The sequence below is a fragment of the Achroia grisella genome, unplaced genomic scaffold (genome assembly GCF_030625045.1).
Source record: "Achroia grisella isolate CSIRO2021 unplaced genomic scaffold, CSIRO_AGI_Agris_v1 utg869, whole genome shotgun sequence".
In the NCBI taxonomy this organism is placed as follows: Eukaryota; Metazoa; Arthropoda; class Insecta; order Lepidoptera; family Pyralidae; genus Achroia; species Achroia grisella.
In genome coordinates this window covers 1353744-1368674 of record NW_026713049.1, presented here as the reverse complement: position 1 = coordinate 1368674, position 14931 = coordinate 1353744, and the positions used below count along the sequence as shown (strand labels likewise).

Genomic DNA, 14931 nt, shown 5'->3' with positions numbered 1-14931 from the left:
GTGGAATGAAGAGGTTTTCTCGAGAAACTACAGCATAGGGTTTTTCGAGAAGGGTATAATACCCTATTTGATAAACCTCATGAATACCCTTCTCGAAAACCCACATGCTGTAGGAACCCTAATAGGATTCTTATGGTTCGTGCATGTGACCCCCTGGTGTTTCAGGCGTCCTACGGTAACCGTTTACCAAAAAAGTGTCGTTTGCTTATTTTCCACCTGCATAGTATAAAAAAAGCCAGGTACATAAAAACATATACATATCAAACACTATATTTTATATGTGAATATGTCACAAGAAATGTTTAGACTAAAATACACAAATGTAACACTATAAGTTACTTATATTAACTATTATTATACAATATATTAGTACAACTGTACTAAAATTTTGTACTACAAAAAGAATCGTAAACAAAAATAAAATTTTCACTTCTTACTTCCTTATTATATTTAGTTATTCGTTTTTAAATTGTTTTAACTATAAACTTATTAGATGAATAAAGACAATAAGATTATGTCCGGTAAACCTATAACGGCCAGTTGCGGCCAACATCATTAAAATAGGTTGAAAAAAACATCAAATTCCAACCTATTCAATGTTTTGAATCTGATTTTGTTTTTTTTTAATATACATATTTAAATTCGCGACTTCAAAATTATTGTTAAACGTTAACCCGAGTGCAAAGCGCACTGAAAGCGCTATATAATTATGTATTGGGCATCGTAACTTGTATACAAGTACATGAGCATAAGTAAAATTGTGCTACGATATGGATGGAATAATGTCTTTGGACCATGGGAGTTCCTTGGATTAACCTGGAATACGATAGCTACGTATTTATATATATATAAGATTATCTATTCTGTATAACAGTATTTTATGTAAAAAAACTTAAGGCTGCATAGATTAAATACGTTTTCTTCCATTGTCCATGTACGCATTGTAAAATGTATACTAAAGACAATTATATGTAATAAGTTTAGTAGTCTATGGTGTACACCTAAAATACCTTAGAGTTACTTAACCAAAGCGAATTGGTATCTATGCCCGCGAAGTTGGCAGTTAAATGTGATAATAAGTTAGAATTTATAGTGTAAAGTAAATAACAATAATAGTCTGTAATATTATTGTTTTGTAAACAATAGATGTTGAAAACATTTATTGTGGAATTTGTATTTTTATACAATATGTAAATATATTAATTAAGGAGTAATCTTTGTCGTAATATTATTTCCAGGCCGAATGCACCTTATCCTTAAAAACCAAAAACCTTAGCAGGGGCTTTCAGGAGTGGGATGGAGATGTTGGTGTTACCTAAACCCATTATTCTAAAAGGTAGATGCTATATGGGCTACATAGCTACATTTATATTGCACTTCCCGAGTCATTTATAAATATTTTCTCTGTACTCGTTTAAATATATAAATACGAAACGACTAAGATGACGATCGTAATGGAAATAGGAGAAATAAATACAATTAAATTATAATATGATCACATTATATTATCTTCATACTTATATTGTACACTGAAACTTAATGCTAAATACAAAAATATTCATATGCATCACTTCAATTTAACAATCAAATGTTACCATCAAATACTTGCCATTTTAAACTATCGTGTATTCATACCTTTATAATTTATCAGAGACAATTCCTATACGATAAAGAAAACAATACATAAGCCATAAAGCTATGAACACACGATATTAAAAAATCCTTTCACGTTCATTCGTGATGTTATATTCAGTACATTATGTTAGGACGTACTCGTATGAGCAAACAATAGCAATAATCATAATAGAGTGCTTACGCTATGATATGACTGAATAAACCACCGCGTAATATACTAAAATCAATATCACACTAAAAATCGAGTTCTTACAGACTTACTGTTATTCATGCCCTGTGGAATAATCTTTAGTAATTCAATATTACAATGGTTAGTGCCAGACAATAACATGGCAAGATCGTTTACATTCAAAATTCTATTATTAACACCAGTTTTATTTCACGATTAAACAATAAAAAATTAAATAAATTACATGCAAAATTATCATGCAGTTTAGGCCTGACCTCCATGACGACAATGGTAACATGGCAAAATTTTACCATAATGAGACATAGGAAATTTTATATTTATTTACACGTATCGGTCATAAACACAGACAGTCCATCTGACAGACACTTTATAAAAAAAAATATTGCGCAATAATATAACAAGGAAAAAAATATATGATATTTACATAGTATCATATATTTTTTCCCTCGTTATATATCTTATAAAATCAAATAAACATTATAAGAACTACAGACTTATTACCACTCTCTTCTAAATGACAGAAAATTTCGTGTTAATTTCATTAAACAAAAAACTTAATACAATGGTCGCAATGAATGAGTAACAAAAGAATTAAACAAAATATTTCACACATATTAAATTCAATTATAGTACCGAATATGAATAATAATAGTCTCCATACGTTTCCAATATTAATATAGTCTCAAACCAATATAAGGAATGGCAAGATTATAAGTATAAACGACAATTCAGTAAAACCAAACATATTTCATAAACAAACCGATTCATTTCGATATCACTATCCTAATACTAACTAACACTTATAGTGAAATATATCTATACATAAAATAATATAAGTAAGTGATTTCTTTATAACCATATATATTTTACAGAGATACATAGATACAAACTTTAATCAATACAATACCGATAGAAATTTAATACAAATAGAAATTCGCGATATTGAATACATCACCATTTAAAATATTCTTAAACAATTATAAAGAGGAATAAGTAGTAACTTAATAACAGAACACTAATGATATTTAAAAATATATTAATTGGCTTAATAATAACAATAATCGAGTATTTTTCCCAATCTCCGGTTCAAACCTAACCTATATTCATACAAAAGTGCGAATTTTATCATAGTAGTGAATATAAAACTTATGTCTAATTATATAGGAATATTACAGGTAATGTTGTGGTATTTATTTGCAAGGAGATCATATTCTGTACACACCCACACCATAAAACCACAGACGAGCTTTGGCTGATAATACTTTAGTGTATCATAATTATATTTATAGATGTTTTATAAATCAACCTATATTACAATGACAATTATCAACTATCATAAAATGGTCTTATGAAATATATTTTATACATGATCATAAGTACTGATATAACCACGGTATGGTTTCAGATATTTGCTCTATAGAATGCTATCCATTTTATAGATAATCCCCAAACGAACCCTCAAAAATTCAAAACGTCACGACTGATTATATCTTGTGTTTAAGATTTGGCGTATATAAGTATTAATTATACAGACATACATTACAAGTTATAAGGTATCAATACGGTTACACTGCCAATCAATTAATTTTAACTTTAATACCATTAGGCATTTATTTTCATGCACAAATTAATTAAGCATCAACTGAAATATGTCCTGTTTTAACACTGACTTCCAGTTAACTATATTTTACACTGCTGAAAGTTAAGTGAGTTCTGTTTTTATAATTTATATATAATGTCGGATATAACTGCAATCTTTGCATATTTTAGATTTAAAACCTCTGTTATAGACGTGACCTGAAATAGGGTTTGCGTTTTAAATTGAAAAACGATATTTTTATTATATACCTTAACGGCCATATCACAAAAAATAATGTTTTTAAAAAATAAAGCGTCTAGTACATTTAACGTTGTCTTACATTTTAGTTCGATATTTCAATAATTTCTTTTTTAAACTCTTATGAAGATTATATATAAAATAGTAATGTAGGTCAGTCGAGTGGTGTCAAAGACACGAAAAATTAGATAGCATCTGAGCATTTCCAGCTTATTTGATACAGTGTTGGATATAACGGTACCGATACCGCCAGTGGTCGACGACTACAGCAGGCCTACTTGAGATATCGGACGATTATTTGTTATACGTTTTCACTTATGTGTATGGGTTTTGGTATCAGCAGCAAATTACCGAAACAATTACATCAGGAACATGTGACGACATGACCTAGTATCCCATATCGGCTATTAAAACCCTACAACGTGTTGCATATTGTGGAACCACACTCACGTATGAAGTCTTCGGTCAGCCAGAGCTAGTTGGAAATCAGTCGATAGGCGGCGGCTGAGCTGGAATGTCTACTGGTGGCGCTGTTAAGTAGCCAGCTGTGTGAGACGCACCTGTTATGTTTTAATACATGTATTAACATCACAAATTTTATATAAATATAGGTAATTAATAATATTTAGGGCGGCGCGCGCGGTCTTTCTCGTTCTCTTTGTTTACATTTACATGCACATCCTCTCCTGCGTGATAGCCTACTCGAGCGCAAAAGAGCGTACGTGTAAAAGCAGCAATTGAGTAGTGGCATACGTGTAAAGGTAGCTATTAAGTAGTGGTAGCATCGTACGTGTACAGGCATCTTCATCTACAAGAGGGCACGTGTAAAGGCAGCTTTTATCTATAAGATCGTACATGTATTGTAAAGGCAGCTATTGAGTAGTGGTACCAGCGTACGCGTACAGACCGGTTTTGTCTACAAGAGCGCTCGTGTAACGGCAGCTGTTGAGTATTGGTAGCACCGTATTTGTATGGCACTTACCGGTGAGGGCGTGATGCTGGGGCGCGGATATGAAGAGGTCGTGTCGCTGGGCGGCGTACTGGTCCCAGACGCGGCTCCGCTGCAGCGCCGCACGCACGCGGTCGCCGTGCGCGGGCGAGCGCGCCATGGCCTTCAGCGCCGCCACCAGCCGCGCCGCCGCGCGCGCCTCCAGCCGCGCCTCCAGCGCCGCCAGCAGTTCGCCCACCAGCTCGCACTCCAGCGCCTGCCCACACCGCCCCACAATTAACACTCGCTTCAACGGGGACGAGATTCTTTAATTTCTTCGTCAAATAAAAAAAACCGGCTCGAAGGACCAATGTTCAGGTCGTACTCAAACTATAAAAAGATTCTGATAATTAAACCCATTTCGTTCCCGTTCAACCGGGAAATGTAATTACGACTGCCTGAACCGAGGTTCGAGTCTCTTGCGATGACCTCAGATTAAAATCGTATCCTGTTATTTTACTTTAGTTTACTTAGGTTTTGGATAACAATGACATCATACACCGGACTATATATCAAAGAATTAGAATTTACCTAATGTCAAAACGTTGTTTTCTAACGGCTGTACATTACAAACCTGTAAAACTAGTCGATCCGTATTAACATTGCTGTTAAATATAGAGGCGAGCGCTTCACACGCGCTGCTGACGATCTCTCGACACGTCTTAATCGCCGTCTTCAGTCCGGGCATTAGGTCAATTTGTGTCAACGCCATCACGCACGCCTAACAACGCGACAAATCAAGTTAAAAAAAATACAGTTCTCTTCTTCATAGTCCATTACGACAGATTTTTACATATGATAGAAATGTAGCCGATCAAAATCTGTATATGGAAGACATATATTTATATCAATATATCAGAACAATTATAATATAGTTTTATCGGTTTATATACGAGTTTGTAAACGCCAATCTCAGAAAAGGCCTAATTGATTTAGGTGCAGTGTTGACTAATATTTTGACTTAGCGACACACTGTATCTCACCATTCAACCGAAACATAGCTTCAAAAAAAGCTGCTTTGCGGTTGGCAGAATTAAATGAGACCCACTCATAAGACTTTACAATGGATGTTAAGAATCAATGAGTGGAAAATCACTCCATAAATTAATTACATTATGAGTCCATTATTGCCAAAGGTAGGTTCGCGACAGGGTTATACCATTTCGCTATTTTTGGCCTTAGGTATGAACGATATAATATTACGTACATATACAGAGACATAAACTCATCTAAATTTATACGAGATTTTGATCTACAAAAATTCGTCAGAATATTACGATGTATCCCATATATTGAGCTAATAATAAAAATTGAAGGTCGGCTCCGCTTCGCCGCTCATTAGCTAGTAGGGCGTGGTACCTGTGAGTCCGCGAGCGCGGCGAGCACTGGCACGGCGTGGAGCGGACAGGCGGCGAGCAGGCGAGCGAGGCGCGGCAGCTCGCCCAGCTGCGCACACGTCTCGCCTAATTGCGGCCGCGTCCGTAACAGCACCTCTAGCGCTTTAGCGCACACGTCACCACGGCTTCCCTACATCATTGCCATTACATTTTATTTTACTACTAGTAGACCCGGCCACGCGTTGCTGTGGCTGACAGTTTGCTTATATATAGAAATAATTTACAACAAAATAATATTACGAGTATAAATTGATATGTAAGCTATCTTTCGAGTTGGATCAAATAGCACACAATGTACAAATCAAATTTGCAATCGGTTCAGTAGTTTAGGAGTCCATCGCGGACAATCAATGTGACACGTAATTTTTATATATAAAGATAGGAATATACAAATGCATATAAAAGTAAATAATATTAATAATGAATTTTAACAGTCATAATCCAGGACGATTCCCTTACCGCCTCTAGTCCCAAACTAAACTGACCTTGTACTATTGAGCATCATCATCATCTGCTAAAATATGCTAATATGTTTTTCTCTTCCATTCATCCCTCTTCACAGTCATCTCGTTATTTACTCCTTTTCTTACCATATCATCTTTCACACAGTCCATCCGTCTCTTTTCTTCCTTATAACCACAACATTCATATGTAACACCTTCCTTAAAATATTATCTTCATTGCACTATTGATACCAAGCAAGTTATAAAAATATTGAATTACTATTTTCTTGTTGTTCATATAGGTATATAATATACATCGTAAACACCCACATTATACACTGTCAATCACAATCCAAATGATTCCATTGTGCGAGAATCGAACTTGCAACCATTAGAAGTAAGCGGTGTGCTAATCCACTAGACCGCCGATGCTATCAATAAAATTTCAATAAATCATTGAAAAAATCACAAACCTCGGACGAATCCTTATTGAGCGATGCGAAAGTTTCAGTAAGTAGCTCCTGCAGGAAACGCTTGGGGCTGCGTAGGTTCCATTGCGGGTTCTGTAGATAGAGTTTGAGGTAGACGCCGGCCACCACCACCTCGCCGGGCGGCGCCCACGTCTCCTCCCCACCGGACATTCGCTCCAGAGTCTCGCGGTCCTCGAATGTTATATTTGGATCGCGAAGCTGATCCGATTGGTGCCTAAAATACACGTGAAATTTTATTAATTTAAAACTGGAATTTTACAATAGAATGAATGAGTTGATCGCTAGAACGAGTACGACGTCAACGTTTTCAACGTTTTCCTGAGTGATTTGCATATTATAATAACCGTTTTAACGAAATTAAATTCGTAACTGGAAGAAACCCTACTATTTCGATTCTCCGGAACTACATACATATGAGATAAACTAGGTTGAGGTACCTGTCCCTTAGTTGTGCAACGTGCGAGGCGACCCTGCGTCGCGAGTCGTCGGTCCACACGAGCTCGGGGTGTTCGTGCTGCGTGTCGAACATGTGCAGCGCGTGCGCCGCACCAGCCTCGCGCATCGCCTCCGCGAACACACCCGGCACGTACCGGCACAACATCAAACGGACCTGATAGACAGACCAATTTACACATTACACTGTACACGTTCACGTTAAGGACGTGTATACGGTCATCGATGGTCTGGCGATTTAGCACACCGCTTTACTAACGACGGTCGCAAGTTCAATTCTTCCCACGGTGCAAACATTCGTATGAGTATGATTGTTTGTATCGGTATGGATGTTTTCTATGTATATGAACATACATATTTACAAAAAAATCTGTGTATTTATATAAGTTGTCTAGTATACATAACATGAGCTCTGCATACCGTGGGACTAGATGGCGCTGTGGTAATTGTCCAGGGTTATTTATTTATTATTATTTGTCTTAAACTTTTTTAGTTTTGGGATATTCCTCTTGAAAAGTATTTTTTTATGTAATTCGAATGGCAAACTAGCTCATGAAGTACCTGATGGTAAGTGGCCACCTAACCCATATGGCATCAATGATATTTTACTGTATTCATATACTAATACAGGCACGCTCTAAACAGAATAGCAAAGATGGTTTACGAAGGGAGTGAACCTCTAAGTTTTAGACCGTTTTGTCTCCATTAATACTTCTAAATTATATTATAAACAGCCATAGTAATAGTTTATTATTTCAGACAATAAAGATGATTATTATTATTGTATATGCGTGGCCATTCCGAAGGTTTGAGATGACATGCATCTTATGTAATTTCACTGTCTAATCTCACGCTACAATCGAAATACATCCCACAAAGGAAGCTGTTTGATTGCTGAAATAGGTAAGACCAAACTTTCCACGCAGACGACAAAACATACAAATACATAAAAAAAGAACACAGATCATTTAAAACAATATATTTTACCTTGGGCCCGTGTAGTTTGTCGGCCATCATCCGCGCTAACAACTCCACAGAAGCCTCTCTCGTCTCCGGAATCTTACTATTACAGAACAAGTCCAAAAGATATATCACAGCACCTGTATAAAAAAATGTACATTTTTTTACAAAAAAGTATGTAATACAACAGTAATTAAATTTAAAGAACAGCTAAGAAATAAAATTCAATGGGGAACTAATATTGTTCCCTATAGTATACCAACTCATTATTGTATATACATTACATCTAATTGAAGCTTAATTTAATTAGAAGCAGTTAGATAATTATTTATGTGTACCAGATTAAAAATTTTGTACCAATGTGCTAAATTGCTATACAACCAAGATTTTATACACGAGGCGAAATTTCAGCCCGAGCCGGAGGCGAGTGCGTAATAGAGCTATGTTATATACGCACGGACATATTTCAACACACTTGCGAGGAAACAGAAGAAAAAATCATGATATTATTGTTCATTTTTAATTATTTAAACAGTGAAAGTACAATTATTCAACCGATACGTACATTCAGTCGTCTTACTTTTTTAAATCAGAGCGCTGCCTACGGGCAGACGCCTTGCGGTGGTCAGTACGAAATTTTATAAGAAAAAAGGAAATATTGCGGTTATGGAATGTAAAATCAATATTAGCGTTTACTTACGTCTATTTTATGAGCTACTTTATATATGGAAAACCGGTGAATTTAGATCCACTTTACGAGCAAGTGTGTTGAAAATATTATAAATACTCTTTTATAGACACGGATCAGTTTTCTTAATGAAACTCAAAATCAAAATTGACGAGCATTTCCTTGACAAGTGCGAGCGGTGGCGGGCCCGCGGTGTGTGATGCTACGAAGACAATATAAAAATACGCTTACCTTTGGCAAGCGCCTCCTACGAGCGCGGGCGGCGGCGGCGGGCGCGCGGTGTGTGGTGCTACGGAGACAATATAAACATACGCTGACCTTTGGCGAGCGCCTCCTTGACGAGCGCGGTGTTGGCGAGCAGCGCGGCGAGCACGTCGAGCGCGGGCGGCGGCGGCGGGCGCGCGGCCAGCAGCGCCACCAGGTGTCCGAGCACGGCCGACGACGCCACGTCCTCCACGCAGGCGCGGTTCCCGGCCGCAGCACGCGCCGCGCCCAGCGCCGCCGCCTGCAGGGCGGGCTGCGCGCGCGCGGACATCAGACCGAAGATCAGACCGAACTGGCCGATGCACTGGATCTCCACGCCTGAGCACGAGCACGCTCTTTAGTTTCGCGTACAACGTGAGACTAAACTCTGGGCTACCACAGCGTACCCAGGTGTTAAACAAATATAACAGTAATTCACCAGTGGATTGTTGAACTAAAAAGGTCTTATGCACACTGGAATTTATTTAGATATTTAGGATGAAGGAACTACATTTTTGTAGTCTTAACATTTCGTAGTCTCTCAGGCATGTGTCAGTTGAAGACGCAAAGTGAACATGAAAGCACACAGTTATTTTTTTTTAAGTAACCCGCACTAACCCACCTACGCGAGGATTATTACCCTCGTAGTTGATACCAGAGCAGAAGGGTTCATCCCGAGGTCCGTACCCTCACCCGCCTGGAGGGACGCCTAAAGACCAATGTCAGTCAGTTGAAATGAGAGGTTTGACAACATAACGATTAAATTTCCTTACTTCAAGGTATATACCACAAAGTAAATAAATTTGTTAGACTCTTACCAGGATGCTTTATTATGACGTTAGCGATGGCAGTAAGCGCTAAAGTGAGGTTCGCTACTCGTTCAGTCGTCATGTCAGCCTTTGTCTCTGTCTGTACGTACTTCAACAAGTCCAAGATGAACTGCTGAGCATTCTATAACAATATTTTGTATATTACATAAACGAATGGCAAATATGCTAAAAGAACACCTAATAGAAATAACAACAAACAATATATACATAAACGTCATTGTTATACATATCATATTTGTGTGTACCGTCACAATAATAAAATGCACGTCTCGTAATTTGTGTGGTCATTAATTTTTTATGTACGTACCGTATATATTATATTTTCATACGCATTTATTGAAAAGATGTTTCTTTGTTAGTTGTTTAGCTCAACGCCTTACATCCGATGGTCGCAAGTTCAATTCCTCGCAAGTTACTAAATAATGTATACTCACGAGTATGATTGTTTCTATCGGTCTAGATGTTTCCATGTATATTATGTATGTATTAAAAAACTCTTTATATCAGTGGTCTAGTATCCATAACACAAGCTCTGCTTAGCTTGGGACTAGTTACCACTATGTGAATTGTCCTGAGATATTATTATTATAAAACAAAGCAGTAACCTCGATAGGGAAGTCAGGTTGGTCGTTGTATATGTCGATGTAGACGCCACCGACGGAGACAAGCCCCTGGTGAGCGCTGTACACGAACGGCTGCACGAGCGGCGCCTCCTCCTCCATCAGGCACCGGGTGTCCCGTAACACGTCGCGAAGTTCCGCCCGCGTACTATTATCCCATACTAGGTACGGATTGCGCCAATTCGATGTCAAAGTTTTTAGGAGCTGCGGAAGGTACAATTACTATTCGATTAGTATAACCTCCAAAGCTTATGTAACTGCAATAATTTTATACATATATGGAAGTCGAGAAAGACACAAAATCACTGCCCTGTGGGACGCCACATTTTACAAAATACTATTTGTACAAGATTATGGGAATATTATAAATATCCACACTATTATTAAAAAGAACTTTACAGTAACATAAGTATACCTCGGATATTCAGGCACTTTTATTAAACAAGTAGTATAACGATTAAGACATTACTGAAATTTCCTATGAAAATGTTAGTAATTACAGACCTACTAGACTTTGGGAGAAGCTACGGTAAATTTCACATAACAATAATACTCACAATTATTTAGTTTATATAAGGTACAAACCTCGTGTGTATCCTCTTGAGATAATTTTGAGCAGAGATATGGTGTGAGCAGCGTATGAAGAGCATCAGTAATGCGTTCATCGGTGGGCGCATGCTCTGGTTCAGAGTGAGGCCCGTACAGCTCTGAAAGCGCACGAACGCACTCTTTCGCTAGCTGGTTTGCTACCTCCTGCATCACATATATAAAAAAGGTAAATCACCAGCAACAATATTCATCTAAATTAACAAGAGAATCCTTAATACCATGTAACCATTATATGCAATTCATTCGAGAATACAAATGTCTGTAGTATGCGAAGGTCCAATCCGGAATCATAGGAATATAAGTCTGGGGACAGACTGCTGTACCATCGAGACCGTTATAAACCTATATATATATTTAAACTCTTTTCTTACATATTGGTTGACATACTTAAGGGTAAGTGGTACCGACAAACTTTTCACACAAAGTGTGTAGTAATGTACTTAAGCGTAAGTGATAGTGATAGACTTTTTCCACAAAGTGTGCCTCGGATAATGCACTCGGGTAAGTGGTAGCGGTTGAGTCTCACCTGCTTGTTGGCGGCGGCGTCGCTGTCGACGCCGGACTCTGCGAGCGTGTAGTCGTACTGCAGCACGAGCGGCAGCAGCGCGTGCAGGGCTCCGGCGCGGGCCAACGACGCGCGGCACGTGCCGTCCGCTGCCAATGCTGCCGTGGCTTCCGCGCCCGCGCACGCCGTCTCGCCCAGATTCTATAATACCATTATAAGATGCGATTAAGCATTATACGCATATATAAGCCCATGACAGGATCGCCATATGAGAGTAGTACTCGATAGGCACTGGCGACATTTGAGTGTACTCTTCGTTTATTGCTTTAATCAATACTTTTTACTACTTATACAAATATCCTTACGCACACATCGCTATCCAGTCTCCAACTAAGCAAATTATCTGATGAAAATAATCGAAATAGAAAACAACACATATAATAAATCTTAAGCTTTTTTATACTACGATGATGCCACCATTGTAGTACAAAAAGGTATTTGCCAAAACAAGCATGTGTGTTCATACATACATCATAAGTTACCTTTATTGACGTGTGAATAGACGTTCGCGCAGAAAAGAATGTGCATATAAAAATAAATTGAAATGTAAGTCGTGTAAAGGCAGTTATTACCATTCTAGTAATCACTTGGTCATTTCACACCACGCTATTCGGTCGTAGTTTGAACTAAGCATATTCTGATTATCTGACGAAAATACTCAAATCATGCTCTATTTAAACTGACTGTTATAATACAGTTATAAATAAATATAAATATATAAGCGTTACATACAGGTCGTCGCAGCAGCGGCACGATGTCGAGGCAGAGGTTGGGCATCTGCGCGCACACCTGGCGGCAGGCGTCGAAGCGCGCCGCCACCGCGAAGCAGCGCGCGGCGTGCGCGCACACCGCCGCGCCCAGCGCGCCCGGCAGCACCGGCACGCACCGCGACATCGCCTCGTGCAGCACCTGCGCACGGGGGGAGTTACAGTCACGGGGGAAGGGGATTGTTACAATATGGACTGTACGGTGGACACCGCCTCGTGCAGCACTAGGGGGGGAGTTAATGCGTTCTCGGGGGACATCGCCTCGTGCACCTGCGCACCGGGGGGAACTAATGCATACACGGGGGGATAGTTAGTAATATGGACTAATAATCCTATTCTGTCGAATTAACCTCCATACGTTTCCCCCAGGAAACCGTCGTGATAAATTCCTGACGAATAGCATATTTGAACAAAAACGAAGTAGACAGATAAACAATAATGCAAGGACAAATTTACTGAACTTGCTAATCTTTAAATAATCAAAATTAAAAAGACACTTGATGAGACCATCTACTCGTTCAATAACAACCAACATTAGCTAAAAACAAAACAGTATATGTCTATGCTAACGTGTTGTATCACAGTCTTTTTTATACGGAGTCTTCGTTTAGACCAGATAAAAGGAGATAAATAATTATAATAATGTGTGACCATACCTGCAGTCCACCCTCGCGGCGCAGCTCCTCCGCGTTGAGTGCGGAGCAGGCGACGGTGGCGTGTGCCAGTTCGCAGGCGGCCGGCAGCAGCTCGCCGCCGCCGCCGCCGCCGCCACCACCCGCAGAGAACAGCGCGTCCGCGGCCGCCTCCAGCCGCGCCGTGCTCAGCAGCATCGGGTACCCCGCGTACTTGTACGGCGCCAGCACTGAGGCACATGTACACACGTCTTAGAAACAATCGAGATACTTACCGACATACGAGTTTAATTATTCCGTAACCTTGCTCGTATCATAAAGCTTTCCCCATTGAAATTTCAACTTGATAATAATAATAATAGTAAAACTAAAAACCACGGAGGTTAGTTACTTCCTCCCTTTCACGATATTGCGGAAATGAGGATAGAGGGGGGAAGATTGTTAGTAATGTGACTAATGATCCCATTGTTAGCAATGTACCATGTCAGATCGACCTCCACGCGGTGCCCCCTGGAAACCATCGTGATTCCGTTAGCCCATCGTGAATTTGTCACGATGGGCTAACTGATCTGACTTCATGTTCATCTTATCATCCTCCACTGGTGCCCCGCCAGCGTAAACCGTTAGCGCAGGCGATGGCAGGCATTCCAAATCATCCTTAAAAAAAAATAAGGATAGAAGTACTTACCGTCTGAATATCTCTTGAATAATATAGTCTGTGTGCGTAATATCAACACGATATTGTTTGTGTTGGGCCCATCACCAGTCCACACATTCCTGCTGCACAGAAACTCGTAAGCTTGATTCACTGCTTCAAATCGATCCTGTCAATGCAGAATAGAAATTATATTTATTCAAGTAAATTTGATTTAAATCACATCAAAGGTTGTGTTTTTTCTAATATACATCTGCAAAAAAATCCATACTGTAGTACTAGAGAAATCCTCGGCAGGTAGTTCGTTCTACAATCGCAGAAGCTCCTCCTGATAATGAAATTGTGCCACCACCCGCCTGGACTAATGGTATACGCCGGAGAGACTGCACTTAATGATGAGTATCAGGATGAAGACAGGTTATTATCGTGACTAATTCACCAGATTAATTCCTAGAATCAGATTCAGATGCAGTCCTAAAGTATCAGATGCAGTCAACAATTAACTAAACTTGTACAAAGTCCAAGACATTTTGTCAGATATCACAAAAATTTTTACGGTTTCAACTGATAACTGTGATCACTTACGCGTCCCTCGGGGTTCTTGTCGGGGTGGTACTGCTGCGCGAGGCGGTAGTAGGCCTTCCTGACGGCCGCCTCGTCGTGCTGGCCGGCCGGCAGCCCGAGCGCCGCGTACGCCTCGCTCGCGCTCATCGACGGCGGCTTCTTCTCCACCTCGCGCCGCCACGCCTCCAACACGTCTTTTAATAGCCGCACCTAGAAATTACATCCGTTTATTTAATTCAGCCTACTAATAGCTACCTTTACCTCTTTAGCTGCCTCTTTTACGCGGAAATCGGCTTTCACGAAGGAAATAATGTAACTCTAGACAAAGACAATGAGAAAGCGCGCGCCACCAGCTCGCGCATTC

At 39.4% G+C, this 14931-nt stretch overlaps 1 protein-coding gene across 1 annotated transcript in view; it reads right to left on the bottom strand.

Moving 5' to 3' along the window:
• Nucleotides 1-1498: 1498 nt before the first annotated feature.
• The window catches only part of LOC131852881 (dnaJ homolog subfamily C member 13), a 32234-nt gene continuing 18801 nt past the window's right edge, over nucleotides 1499-14931 (bottom strand). The window contains exons 23-38 of the mRNA XM_059203619.1: nucleotides 14589-14777; nucleotides 14037-14172; nucleotides 13373-13578; nucleotides 12682-12858; nucleotides 11911-12090; nucleotides 11361-11528; nucleotides 10761-10979; nucleotides 10144-10276; nucleotides 9401-9664; nucleotides 8422-8534; nucleotides 7419-7591; nucleotides 6964-7195; nucleotides 6010-6177; nucleotides 5225-5371; nucleotides 4645-4867; nucleotides 1499-4222 (exon numbers count right to left, since the gene is read on the bottom strand). Coding sequence (XP_059059602.1) covers nucleotides 4149-4222; nucleotides 4645-4867; nucleotides 5225-5371; nucleotides 6010-6177; nucleotides 6964-7195; nucleotides 7419-7591; nucleotides 8422-8534; nucleotides 9401-9664; nucleotides 10144-10276; nucleotides 10761-10979; nucleotides 11361-11528; nucleotides 11911-12090; nucleotides 12682-12858; nucleotides 13373-13578; nucleotides 14037-14172; nucleotides 14589-14777 — 2802 coding nt within the window. The 3' untranslated portion in view covers nucleotides 1499-4148. The remainder of the gene's footprint in view (nucleotides 4223-4644; nucleotides 4868-5224; nucleotides 5372-6009; nucleotides 6178-6963; nucleotides 7196-7418; nucleotides 7592-8421; nucleotides 8535-9400; nucleotides 9665-10143; nucleotides 10277-10760; nucleotides 10980-11360; nucleotides 11529-11910; nucleotides 12091-12681; nucleotides 12859-13372; nucleotides 13579-14036; nucleotides 14173-14588; nucleotides 14778-14931) is intronic.